Genomic DNA, 14613 nt, shown 5'->3' with positions numbered 1-14613 from the left:
TAAGCGAAATCTATCAGGCCAAGTTAAGGTAAGTCTATTCCAGTCTCTTAATTGTTTAGTAACCTCTGGGGGTAGTTTAAAAAAAATTATGGTAAAATAATTGATTTAAATTTAGTGGAATTTGGATTCCCAGATATCGCATGGTTTTTGTAGTCCAAGTGAAATTCACTAACTTATTTGTCACTTAGTGTTGTCTTTAATATTAACTGGATAAATTTCTTGTGTGTAAACCAAATTTTATAATTGTTGCAATATATTGAAAAATATACTTCTTATTAAAACCCAAAGATAATCAGCCAATACGTTACAAATTTTCCTCCCCCCCCGCCTTACCTCTAATTGATGACCTCCGACGGTATTTAAAACACATTAAAAACATTCTAAAGGTAAAATTCACAATTATAGAATCTTCACTAAAAATTACCATTATCTTAACTCAAATATGGTTACTAAGCTTTATCCTCTACTTAATTCTTATTCATCTAACTTACATATTAAATCAAATATCAATAATCACAGTTCTTCTTTTCTCTTTAAAAGTTCAGTTAATATTATCAAAACCCACTAAATGTCTCTTCACTTTCCATTGTATCTCCACATAGTTTTGAAACTTCTCCCAATCTTCTTTGAATTTCTCCAAATTTCTCCAAATCTTTTAAGATTCTAGTAAGTTTGTCCATTTCACTCCAGTTTAGTACTTTTAAGACCCAGTTCCATTTTTCAGGTATTTTGTCTTGCTTCCACATTTGCGCATACAATGTTCTCACAGCTGAAAGCAAATACCACAACTATGTCCTATCTCGCTTCGGAAAGCTTTCCATTTGTAATCCCACCAGAAAAACATCCGGTGTTCTCTTAATATTATATCCCAAGATTTTCAAAACCTCTTGTTGAATCATAAGCCTAAATTGTTTCGCCTTTTCGCAAGTCCGCCACTATGGTAGAAGGAACCTTCATTTTTTTTACATTTCCAACACCTATCTGAAGCTTGATTGTTCATTTTTGCTAATTTTTTAGGTGTCATATACCACTTATACAGCATTTTAAAGCAGTTCTCTTTTATATTATAACACGTCGATATTTTCATAGAGTTCTTCCATAGGTGTTCTCACGCCTCCATTTGTATTTCCTTATTAAAGTTTATTGCCCATTTAATCATTTGAGGTTTCACCACCTCCTCTTCTGTAGACCATTTCAGTAACAACTTATAAGTCCTTGAAATCAGTTGTTCATTTTCACCCAACAGCATTTTTTCCATTTCTGTTTGTTCATATCTTATACCTGTACTCCTGATATCCTTCTCTACCAAGCTTTTAATTTGTTGCAATTGAAACCAGCTAAACTTATCCTGCAACTCTTCAGCCAATTTCATTTCTACTTTGCCTCCATGAATCTTTAGCAGTTGTTTATATGATGCACATTTTCCTTCCTGTGGACTTGAAGACAACTTTATAACTTCTGTTGGCACAATCCAAAGTGGTTTTCTCTCATCGCCATATTTACTACATTTTTTCCAAGTATTCAACAAGTTCCTTCTTATATAATGGTTTGAGAAAAATCCATCCATCTTCTCCTTCCCATAATACATATACGCATGCCAACCAAAAATATTTCCATGGCCTTCTAATGCCAATAATTTTCTGTTAAGCAAAGTTATCCAGTCCTTAATCCATACCAAACAAACTGCATCATGGTATAACATTAAATCAGGTAACTGGAAGCCACCTCTTTCTTTCGCATCCGTCAGAATTTTCATTTTCATTTTTGTTTTTTCTTTAGTTAGTTTCTTCTCACTTCCAGTTATTAAATCCTTCATTACCTTCACCATCTTGCATCCATAGCATCCAGTTGTTCTTGAACTTGTTTAGCCATTTTTCCTTCTGCCAGCGAGGCTGCTCTTAGACGTGTAACCCTTGGTCCCAACTTCTGATCAGACATCACTGTCCTCCCATTGCATATAATGGGTTCTTAAGTTGATCTCCCCCCAAACCACAATCTGATAGTTGCATTCAATAGATTAGAGCATGCCCTTTCCAACAAGCCCAAAATCGCCGTCCTCTGAGCTTCCTCCACAACCACTGGGCTTTGAAAATATTAATTTTTAAAGTTCCTAATTTTTCCAAAATGGCGGTTGCGATATTTCCAAGCCTTTTTAAAAAAAGTTTTCCTTTTCCCCCTAGGGCTTATTATTTATTTTCAAGCAAATAGTCCAAACTGTTTCACCTTTTGGGGATGATTTGTATTAGTTTTGAATATTTTAAAGTCCAATTTCAGTTTATTTTATGGAAAACCTTTGACCTTTCTGTAATGGCCGCCAAATTAGGATCTCAAACCAGCTTTGTTCTCAGTTTGGACTTAAGTTTATACAGAAAGCACATACCATCTTTTACCAAAATAGCTAAGTATTTAACCCCACAAAAAAGGAAGATGGAGTGTGAGTGTCTGAGAAGCTCCCAAGATCCCTCTCAACTAAGTTTGGCTTTATGTCTGAATCAAGCCTATAACGTCTGGAATTTATAATAACCACAGTTTTTATTAATACCCTTTCTACATTGCTTTTCTACTGGCAAACAAGGGGGGAGGCACTCTTGGGCCACCCCCCCCCCCAAAAAAGCTATGGCAGTGTTCATGAAATTGGCATGTACAAAAACCATGTAAGGTGGTGGCTGTTGCATGGGGGGAATTGGGTGATACTGCATGCAAAAGTTCACTGAATCCAGCCCATTATATTTTTCCATTATTGGTTCTCATGCTAGGAAAACTGGAATTTGAAATCTATAGCTTCTGTTGAAATTTTAGTATTTGTAAGGTGAAGCTAATACCCGCTAAACTCCTCCCCCCCTCAACATCAGCATGAGGAAACCTCTGGTAGACATGAAGACAAGTTAGAAGAAGAAGAAGAAGAAGAAGAAGAAGAAGAAGAAGATATTGGATTTATATCCTGCCCTCCACTCCGAAGAGTCTCAGAGCGGCTCACAATCTCCTTTACCTTCCTCCCCCACAACAGACACCCTGTGAGGTGGGTGGGGCTGGAGAGGGCTCTCCCAGCAGCTGCCCTTTCAAGGACAACCTCTGCCAGAGCTCTGGCTGACCCAAGGCCATTCCAGCAGGTGCAAGTGGAGGAGTGGGGAATCAAACCCGGTTCTCCCAGATAAGAGTCCGCACACTTACCCACTACACCAAACTGGCTCTCCAGTTAGATGTTAGATGGCAACATCCCATTTTTATATTGGAACAGTCTTCAAAATGTAAAAATGGTCAGGATCCAAGAGTCAAGTCCACTTTAGCTTTGGCTCCTCAACAACTTGATGCAGACAAAGATTTTTTGAATCTGTCATGGCTGCTTTCATACATCACTAGATAATACACTCTCAATGCACAATAGCAATTATTTGCAACTGGATTTTCCTGTGTGAAACTCAAGTTGGAAGCAATTGCTATAGTGCATCAGAAGTGCATTATCCAATGTTTGTCAAAGCACTTTAGTGAGGTTTTGCCGGAATTAATAGCCATACTTCTAAACAGGGCATAAGAGAAAGGCACACTCCGCATAAGCAAACAAAAGGACCTCACTCTAGAAGCATTTTCTAGAATTTGTTACCCTGAAACCAAGACTTCCTTATAGTCACTACCCAAATCACCACTTTGTTTTATGCACAACCCAATTTTTACAACTGCGTTATTCAACATGGAGAAGAAAAGCAAAGGAGATTCTTCTCCGTTGCATCTCAGTGCTGACTGTCTCACCTATTGGATTGCCCGAGATCTCTCGACCAGCCTAGTCTTGGCCCAGCAGTTGCTCTTATTCCTCCTCTTTTGAACTCAGTCTCTGGCATGTCTTCTGCATTAAATGTAGTAGACTGACTTCTTATGAGCCTGTGGAAAAGCCGGAAAAAGAGTTGAAAGAAGAAATGAAAAAGGAAGAGTGCATTTAGCAGAATCTTTAATATCTGTGCTTATACCCACGAAGTAAATTACCACAGAAGAATCTATTGATAAAATATATGTTTCCATTGCTTCCCAATAGCACAGTTTTATTAGCAACATTAAAAAGAAAAGATCTGTAGGTGCTCCGGACCGGCGCCAGGGGTTCTGGCACTCCAGGTTCCCCCCCTGCCCCCACCAGACCCGGGGGGGGCAAGAGCACACATGAGCCCCCCACGCCACTTTTACTTTCGGAAAGGCAAAAGTGGTGGTGCAACGCATTCGCTCTCCAGAGCCTGCCTTCCTTTGCCAGCAAAGGCAGGCTTCAAAGAGCACATGTGCACCCTCGCCGCTTTTGCCTTCGGGAAGGCGGAAGTGGCAGCATGGCAGCTGTGCTCTTTGGAGCCTGCTTTCTCCAAGGAAAGACAGGGTCTAAAGAGTGCATGTGTGCCCTGCCGCTTTTGCCTTCCCAGGTCTGTGCAGACCTGGAACACGAAGGTGGCGGGGCAGCACATGCGCTTAGCATGAGCACACTCTCAGGGGGAGGGGGCATCTGGCACCCCAGTAGGCCAGATGGTGCCCTAGGTAGACCTACCTAGGTAGAACTACCTAGCTGCCATGCTGCCACTTTTGCCTTCCTGAAGGCAAAAGCGGCAGGGGTGTACATGTGCTCTTTGAAGCCTGCCTTTGCTGGCAAAGGAAGGCAGGCTCTGAAGAGCAAATGCGCTGCACCACCACTTTTGCCTTTCCGAAAGTAAAAGTGGCATGGGGGGCTCATGTGTGCTCTTGCCACCACCCCCCCCGGGTCTGGTGGGGGCAGGGGTGGGACCTGGAGTGCCAGGACCCCTAGCGCCGGTCCGGAGCACCTACAAATCTTTTCTTTTTAATGTTGCTGATAAAATTGTGCTATTGGGAAGCAATGAAAACATATATTTTATCAATAGATTCTTCTGTGGTAATTTACTTACATGCCAGTCAGCAGAATTAGCAGGTTCTGCTAATCGGCAGCTGTGAGAGCTAGAATTAGCAGAAAGCACTCTATTACTAAAAATGTTGTGTAAATGATGCATAAATGTCCTAGTCCCAAAGCATATTGAGTAATAGCAGGAGAATTAACACTTCCATAAAGGACAAAATGTAATCCAACTAGTGACTAGTTGTCCTTGGCATCCAAGTTGGCTTGAACTGAGTACCAGAAAGCCAGGGCAGGTAGATGCTTGGGGAATCTCTTAAATGCAGCTGAAGGCAAAGGACAGGCCTGCCAAACTCAACAGAATATTAAAATCAGCACCAAGGTTTATCTTGAATCTACCCAGAGTTCCCTTTTGACCTGAGTTTGAAATTAGTAAGCAAACTTTGATTAAGAGGGAATCTGGTTAGCATTGACTGTGGTTAATACCACTGCTCATTTAGCACTTACTCCCAGCAAAGGGTGTGTTTGTGGCAGATTGGGGGGGGGGGCATGTTCTGAGAAACAGAACACATATTCCTGGAGCCACCTTCTGATACCTTAACTGTGATGAGGTGACTCTCAGTGCTACCTTGTCATTAGCCCTAAAGGGGGAGTCTGATCTGGCATACCTTATGGCAATTCTACCCATTCTGCCGTACAATCTGGTTACCTTCCAAACAGCTTTTTGATTCCTCTTGTTTTCTTTCTGGAGTCAGGAGATGGTGGAATCAGAAGCCCACCTTTTGGCTGGGGAGGCAAACTAGCCAGATCCAGGTGGTCTGAGGATTCTTTTTCTGTCTCAGCTATTAAACAAAAACAAACAACCAAATTAATGGAATTAACTAGTGGGTCTGTTTTTAGTTTGCACAAAATACACTGGGCAGGCCAGGTGAAGTCAAGCTAAGATGGATACGAGCAATTTTACTGGGCATGCCTTTCTAGACAATATCACAGACAGACAGATTCCTAGAACAAACAAAAATCATCAGCTCTCCATCCTAAAAGCCACCACCAGCAGCTGTATATTTATTCATTTGCACATTTACTCTTCCCTGACCTGGAAAGCCCCATCTAAGGAGCTAAGCAGGATTGGCCCTGGTTACTATTTGGATGGGAGACCACCAAGGAATACCAAGGTTGCTATGCAGTGGCAGGAAATGGCAAACCACCTCTGGATGTCTCTCTCGGCTTGACTTCGCAAACGAAGATTTAAGAAGGGTGCAGTAGTCCTCATCTGCTGCAGGCTCACTGGTGGCTGACAAGACCAATGAGGGACAGGCAGGTCCGGCCACAGTGGCTGCAGGGAAAAATCTGATTTGGGGTTGGTGCTGTAGCAGTGCGATTCTTCCTCAATCTCCTTTTGTCCTCAAGACCAGCTATGCGTGCGTTCTCAAAGGAAGAGACAGCCTGGTGGATGGTGTGCCTCCATGCTTTGTGATCTGAGGCTAGGTCAGACCACTGGTGATGGTTGATGCGACAGGTGCCAAGGGATTTCTTCAAGGAGTCCTTGTACCTCTTCTTTGGTGCCCCTCTATTTCGATGGCTGGTGGAAAGTTCGCCATACAGGGCAATCTTGGGAAGGCGGTGGTTTTCCATCCTGGAGATATGCCCTGCCCAGTGCAGCTGCGTCTTCAACAGCAGTGCCTCGATGCTTGTAACCTCCGCCCACTTGAGGACTTCAGTGTTGGTCACAAAGTCACTCCAGTGGATGTTGAGGATGGTGTGAAGCTATTACCTTGCAAACCCTACAGGGTTACCATAAGATGGCTACAATTCGACAGCAGAGAAAAAATCAGCTGGTGTGCTATTCATTGTTAGTTCATTGAGTGGTCTTCTGTGTAGGCACACATGGGGCTGTGCTTTTGCAAGCTTGTCACAAAGAGGAGCTAGCAAGCATTTTAACAAATTTTCTAGAATCCTAAGAGTTCTCCCCCTCCCTTCACCGAACAGCATGAGTTTCCTGCCCCAAAATCATGTGATATGGGAAGGGTGAGCACTCTTCCCTCAGTTCCTCATCCAGTGCCATGCAAAAAAGCAGATTAAATACAGACCACAGCAGGGAAGGAGGGGGGTGTTGTTATTTACTGCTTGTGCCTGGTGTGTGGACCTGAAAGAATGTGTGGGTAGAATTGAAAGCTAAGCCGCTGTGTCTTTTCCAAGATCAGGTCTCTGACCTGAGAATTTTCTTATCTATTGCTTGGGCTTTGTAGTAATGGTGAGTGGGAAACATGATCCAAATGTAGTTTGGATTGTTTGAACTGCTTGCGCGCCCAAAATGAGGTGTGCATTGAACTGCTTGAAGTGGACTATATAACCTTTGCCAAGTTAGTTTCAACACTGATCCAGTGTTGTGAGCACCTAGTATGACCTCCTATTAAAAGCTTATCTGAAACTATGGAGAGCCTCTTTATTTGAAGGAACTTAGGAACTTGACATAATGTTGAAACTCTCCATCGGAGACTAACCGAATAAAAGGGAAATTCCTGTGCTATGGGAGAGAAGACCCCGGATAATGGAAAAACTCCAGACATCCCAGATACGCCCAAACCATTGGGCAAAGGAACAGGAGCCGTCCTGATGCAGCCACCCTGGCACATCTTCGACCGGCGCAGACCAACAGGGAGGGGCTCCCTGCTGTACACCCAGCAGCTATACCTCATACCCTGTGTGTGGAATCCTCACTGATCTACCGAGATTATGGAGAAGATTGTCAGCTTCCTAGCAATTACAGACCTACTAGTTTCCTATCCACTATTGGAAAGCTGTATGCAAGGTATCTGGCAAACGAACTCAAGGTATGGGTATTAGAACAGCAAATATTAGGGCCAGAGCAAGTTGGATTCTGCCAGGGGAAGTCAAGGGGCCTTGCCATTAGTACAGAGGGGAACTCTGCACTGTTTTATCAAATGGCTTCATTTTCCCCTCTCGCATAATGAGTGGGGTTGGCAGCCAAGTCATCCACGCACCTCACCTGATTAAAAAATTTCATGCTAAATATCTGGACAAACCTGGAGAGCGGGCTTGAGGGGGGCAGTATGTAAAGGGGCCTTGCCGTTTTTCTATTTCTGTATGCCGGATGTCTTGGGAATGAGAGGGGGAGGGATGCACTATGCCTGGTTTGCCTTAGCTGCGCTCTGTCCATGGTAACAATCACATGTATTCATTTCTGCCCTGCAGAAGTGTCAAGCATCGATATTTCCCAACAATCCGTCTTTTGTTACTGAATCAAAAGTTGCTTTATTGTAGAAACTCCATAGCTTTGCCAAGGACAGAATCCTTGGAAGTAATGACATGTACAGAATCACATAGTTACTTCAAAGGATAGCATACAGATGCAATTTGAGTCACGAGTTCAAAGGTTACTACGAAGTATCTCTTTTATTACTAAGGAGTGTAAGTGAATGGAAATATCTCCCTTTCTCACACTTTCTCTGCTAGTGGATAAGACGTGTCTGTGTGAATCTGGGGGAGAGGCACATCGCGCTGTTACGAGCCAGGCTAATCTAAACATCCTTGAGCCAGATGGATTTATTATTGCCCTTAGGTTGTAAAAGAGGGGTGGGGGAGCAGGAGAGCTTGGTATCCTGTTCTTTGTCTGAGGAACCATAAGGGTACTCAGAAATATGCATGCTTGACAAGAAGGGAGTAAGCCCGTACCTCAAGGACGCTTTTATCTCTTCTCAGAGACAGCTCAGCTGCCATGTGTCTAATGAGAAAAAAGGTGTTGGTGGGAACCAATTTGTATTGCTTTATGCAGGCTTTTTGCACTACACCCACCTCTCCTCAACTAGGGCCAGGGCTTTTTCAGTCCTGGCCCCGACCTGGTGGAATCAGCTCCCTATAGAGATGCAGGCCCTACCTGGCTTACTGCGTTCCGTAGGGCCCCGTGGTGCAGAGTGGTAAAGCTGCAGTACAGCAGTCAGAGACCTCTGCTCACGACCTGAGTTCAATCCCATCGGAAGCTGGTTCAGGTAGCCCGGCTCCAGGTTGACTCAACCTTTCATCCTTCCGAGGTTGGTAAAATGAGTACCCAGTCTGCTGGGGATGACTAGGGAAGGCAATGGCAAACCACCCCGTAAAAAGTCTGCCGTGAAAATGTTATGAAAGCAACGTCACCCCAGAGTTGGAAACGACTGGTGATTGCACCTTTACCTTTACAGGGCCTTGGACCGGTTGTCCAACAGCAAATATAGCTGGATGTCATCTGCGTATTGATGACATCCCAGTCCAGAGCTCCATACCAGCTGGGCAAGGGGGCGCATATAGACATTAAATAACGTTGGGGAGAGGAGCGTCCCTTGTGGAACCCCACACAAAAGGGGATATCTAGTGGACACATCCTCACCTTGTGCTACCATCTGTCCCCAACTGTGCAGAAAGGAGGAAAGTCATTGCAAGGCCACCCCGAGTATTCCTACTTCGGCGAGGTGGTGAGTCAACAATGCATAATCAACTGTGTTGAACGCTGCTGTAAGGCCTAACAATAATAACAGTGCTGATCCACCTTGATCCAGCTGCTTATGAAGGTCATCTGTTAGAGCAACCAGGACAGTTTCAGTCCCACGGCCAGACTGGTATGAGTCTAGTGCCGATGTGTCCTCCAGAAAGCCCTGAAGCTGCTTGACCACCGCTCTCTCAATTACCTTGCCCAGAAATGGCATCTTTGAAACTGGGCGCTAATTGGTTGGAGCTAAAGGATCCATCGATGGCTTTTTTAAGAGTGGTAAGACCACTGCTTCCTTGAGGCCCTCTGGAAACACCCCTATTTCTAGGGACAGGTTGATGATTTCCTTCATAGGGCCCTGGATCCTCTCAGCACCAGCCTTAACCAGCCATGAGAGACACAGATCAAGAACGCAGGTGGTGAGCTTAACAGCACTCAGGACTCTGCCAACATCGGAAGAGGAAAGCAGATTGAAAGAATCAAAAACAACCCAAAGACGGCCAAGGGGCCGTCCAGTTCACTTACTGCATCAAGATTGGCAGGCAAGTCGCGACGGAGCGACAGGACTTTATCCGCGAAAAACCTCATAAACGCCTCTGAAACAATTTGAACCTCTTAGCATTAGGGATGTTAACGACCAAATTACCCTAAACAATCAAGCTTGGCATGAGTCTGCGGATGCGATGGAGGCTGAGTAGAATTCCCTCTTCATAGCCTTCACCGCAGCATATTTCATAAATACGTTCATGTGCGATTTAACAATGAATAAATAAAAGACACAAGAATAACAATACAAAATCCTTCTCAAGAGTCGACAGTGATGACCCACAACACAACACTGAAAAGATGGTGATGACTCACAACATGGCGAAGAAAGTTCTATCAGCTGTGGTTTTGGAGGTGGGGTTGTTTTTGAGCAGGGGTCCTCAAACTTTTTAAATAGGGGGCCAGTTCACTGTCCCTCAGACTGTTGGAGGGCTGGACTGCTGTTACTGTACAAGGCCGCGGGCCGTCAGTTCTCCGTCTTCTGCATCTCTCTCCCTTCCCCATACCACACACCTCGGCCTGGGAACTCACCTCACCTCGGTATCACCTCACACTCTGTCTCCGCCGCCTCAGCCCAGTGCCGAAGTGTGCATTGCTAACGCGAGTTTAGGTCGAACGTCACTTCCGGTCTGATTTTGCCATAACCCGGTGGGCCGCATAAACGTCCTCAGCGGGCCGCATCTGGCCCACAGGCTGTAGTTTGAGGACCCCTGTTTTAGAGTCTGTTCACTTAACTCAGAAATGTGACAGCTTTCAACGTCATACCAGATTCGTCATGTACACATCCCTTACTGCAGTGGAAAAATAACAACCCTATCCATCTAGCACACTGCTATCCCACTATTCCTCCAGGGACCTCAAGCAAATTAACTGGGCAGTACTGTGGTCCTGGATCTGGGAATATGTCCAAGCAGGACTTGCTTTTTGATACTATTCAGCAGCATATTGAAATGGGAAGCATGAAAGTAGTGCCTTCACTACCACCTTAAAGCAACTGCTTCAAAGTAAGGGCGGCCTGAGGAAGAAAGGAGTTTTAAGTCCTCTTTTTACATCAGTATTTACATCTGCCATTGCTTGCAACTTGTTATGTATGTGGACTCAAGGGAACACTTTGGGCGTTCCTGCCTGGCTCATTGGAGCCATATGGACTGAGCTTGGGGACTTGGGAACAATGGGCTGCAGGGTACAAATCTCTGCAGCCCTGGACCAATCACAAGCCCCGCCGGTTTGAATGACCCAATAACGTGCTTGCGCAGGAACCCAGGGATGTATATAAGTTTGGCCCCGTTGGCCTAGTCCTCAGTCTTGATTGGACAGCCATATACCATGCTGTACCAAATAAAGAGCTTGTTATCTCTTATCCTGTGACTCATCAATGTTTAGAACCCACTATACAATACAACTCTTGATGCTAAATGCATGCCTCTGGAATTTCATGGACTCTTGTTCATATGCAACGTTGTTAATACCAGTTATAGTAACCAAAAGGCAGCAGGCGATTATTAAGAGGCAAGAATTATAGGGCAAAGACACGGATTAAAACAACAGTCCCATCCAGAGGTTTTTGCTGTAGCATTTTGCACAGCCACAGCCCTAGGTTAGTGGTTTACACGGCATGGCGCTGATAAGGCATGCAGGTCTACTGTACCTAAGGTGGGCGCACTTGCACTTCGACTGCGATCTTCAGGCATCCCACACGCAGCACAAAAGGGAGGACAACAAGATAAGACATATCAAAATTTAACACTAGCAAGACAAGGCCGGATTAGAAACAGCCATGCCATTGATCTCCACCAATAACTGAGGTGTTTTGGACCAGCACAAATGGCAGGAAGGGACAACATGCAATAGATATTTCGATATTATACTTCGTATTTCATTCAGCTTTCATACAGCACTAGAGAGCGGTCCAAGTAACCAGATTTGTAACAACAGCCTTGCAATGCAGGTCAGGATCAATGTCCACATCACATCACATTAGGGCACTATCATTAGGGCAAGAGCCTTTTCAGTGGCGGCCCCTACCCACTGGAATGCTCTCCCTCTAAACATCAGGGCCCTGCGGGATTTGCCACAATTCTGCAGGGCCTGCAGGACAATACCGTTTAAGCAGGCCTTTAACACCTAAGGGAGGTGTCCAGTACTTCACCATTCCACAGCACCAATATCTATCCCAACCCTAGACATAAACATATGGCGCTTAATAACATCTAATGATATTACAGCAAACAGCGCTAACCAAGAATTAATAACAACGCCATCTAGGGACTGAAATTGCATATGTTAAGATGTTTTTTAATGATTTTAAAGATTTTACTGTAAAAATTAACTTTTATGTGTTTTAACTATTGTTAGCCATCCTGAACCAATAGGGGAGGGTAGGATAATAATAATAATAATAATAATAATAATAATAATAATAATAATAATAATAATAATAATAATACAATAATAACATATATGGGTGGGTTCAGAAAGCAGGACATTTGTGACACAGTTACAGTCATAGTGGAGATTTTCTGGTTTCCATGAATTGTTCAGACCGTGCTTTAATATTACATCCTAACCAATGAAACAAAACAAGCTTTTCACATCATTTATTAGTGAACGATTATTTATTAATTTCATATAGTCAGGTGGGGATTCCTGTAACCTTGGTTTACAGGCAGAATCGATGCCTTTTGAGCAAGATTCGCCTTTCAAAAAAGTTGGGAATAAAGGTCTCAACAAACCCTGGCACTGGGTTGGAAAGAACAGAGTTGGGTTGGAAAGAACACACTTTCCCCTTTGCAAATGATCTCTATCCAACATAAAAAATCCAATACTTTGGTTTCCCCCCACACTGCCCTTGGTAGCTCGACTGTCACTGATATCCTCATTATTCCTGGCTTTCCTCATTTTGGGTTGGCCGATACATCTTAAGGGTGCCCCAAGACCTGTGCATTGCCTACTCCGTTATACCAAGAACAGTTTGTAGTGACCTAAGGTCATTCCTGCTGATATGATTTGCCTCCCTGTTTTAAAAGCTGGGAGGCTGCACAGACAACATACACTGCAAAATGCACAGCGCAGACAGGCATGGAATCGCGTAACATATTCTGCTTGTGGCACAAACTGGACAGGTTATGCGGAAGTTGAGGAACAAACAGCGACTGAAGGTTTGCTTCACCTTCCAAAAGGTTTTTGGCTCAGACAGTGCCTGCTTCCGTTTGGTTTCTAATGACAAAACTAGCATCTTCTATTAAAAATGTATAGTGACACGGCTAGACCTCAGGCTACCTACCCAAATTAGGTGCACTTGCTGTCCTTTTATTACTTTTGATCTTGAAAAATCCTCGACCGAATGAAGATCGGGCTTTACGGGTCCCGAAGGCATCGCTGTCATCTGGGGATTTAGGAGGGAGAGTTCCGTATTTGCTGTACTCTGGAGGCATCTTGCTCTGTTTGAAAAGAAATATCAAAAAGCTTGATGTTGCTGTCATATGATGCTCACTACACTAAAGTATGGAGTTATGAAAGAGACAAGAGAGAAGTTAAGGCTTCATGCTCACAGTTGGAATACGAATGAATGAACACTGAATCTGCAGATGGATTAAGGAATAATACTTTCTGTTCAAGTGTTCTGCAGAACAAAAGACAATCCCTTTGCAAAAACGACACTCCATGAATGCAATCTAGTTAAATATTTGTAATGCAAGGTAACAGAAAAACCTGGTGAGACAATTGCAGGACAAACAAATCAAAAAATTATGAGAGCATGCTGCTGTGTTTCAGTACGTGCTTTTAAAGCCAGCATTCCAGTGCAGTGGACAGAATTATCTGGACCTTGAAAATACCAGGACGTTGAAAATACATTACCAGCTTAGATACTGAAGTTAATGAAGCTTAAATTCAAGGTTCTGGTGTTACCCTTCAAAGTCCTACGCAGCCACGGACCTGCGTATCTTTGGGACCACCTCTCCACATATGTGCTCAGCAGAACTTTACACTCTCGCTATCATAATCTTTTAGTTGCCCCAGACCCGGAGGGCATCGATTAGTCTTGGCCCCTGCCTCTGAAACAAGCTCCTACTTGAGATCAGGGCGCTTTGGGACCTATTACAATTCTGCAAGGCCTACAAAACAGAGCTGTCTCGCTGGGCTTTTGGTTGAGGCACCAGATGTCCAAATCCCTCTGCTGATAGTGCTGATTCTTTAAATCTGCAAGCTACCTAGCTGTGCCACTCTAAGATGTCTTCATCCGAGTCTGTTATCAAGGCAAGCTTGCTCTGGCATGTTCCATAATTGATTTTAATGTTAATTTTATTGTTAAATCTCTATTGTTATTTTAGCCGTGATTTCTGTGTGACTCTATAACCCATCTTGAGCCCGCTTATGGGGAGGACAGGATAGAAACTGAATAAATAAATATATAAAACACACCTGGCAGGGCAGTTCAAATTCCCAAGAAGAAGGATCCAAGGGCAAATGAGCCTTCCTTCACCTATTAAGACTTGTGGGTTAAATTCCCTCTATCTGAAAATCCTCAGTGACTCACCCTGGATTTATGAGTGAGGACATGAAAGTGCTTCTCCCCATATTTTATTGTCCCAAGCTGACTAATGAAGTGCTATGGTTTTTTAGCAGAAGAGTCGGAGAGGTCTTGTTTTATGTCCCATTCTAAAACCAGTGCTGGATTAGCATCTAGAACCTTGGACCCATTAGCAGGCAGCAGACACTCCAAGGTTCTCTGAACAATCAGTTATGG

The 14613-nt window shown here is 43.8% G+C and overlaps 1 protein-coding gene across 1 annotated transcript in view; it reads right to left on the bottom strand.

The window, feature by feature from the left end:
* Positions 1-14613, bottom strand: part of PPFIBP1 (PPFIA binding protein 1) — a 212621-nt gene that overhangs the window by 27980 nt on the left and 170028 nt on the right. The window contains exons 20-23 of the mRNA XM_060258534.1: positions 13150-13306; positions 11515-11547; positions 5547-5679; positions 3748-3876 (exon numbers count right to left, since the gene is read on the bottom strand). Coding sequence (XP_060114517.1) covers positions 3748-3876; positions 5547-5679; positions 11515-11547; positions 13150-13306 — 452 coding nt within the window. The remainder of the gene's footprint in view (positions 1-3747; positions 3877-5546; positions 5680-11514; positions 11548-13149; positions 13307-14613) is intronic.

Source organism: Heteronotia binoei, chromosome 17, assembly GCF_032191835.1.
Source record: "Heteronotia binoei isolate CCM8104 ecotype False Entrance Well chromosome 17, APGP_CSIRO_Hbin_v1, whole genome shotgun sequence".
NCBI classification, from domain to species: domain Eukaryota; kingdom Metazoa; phylum Chordata; class Lepidosauria; order Squamata; family Gekkonidae; genus Heteronotia; species Heteronotia binoei.
The sequence above is the reverse complement of the archived record's forward strand: the minus strand, read 5'-3'. Positions and strand labels throughout refer to the sequence as shown.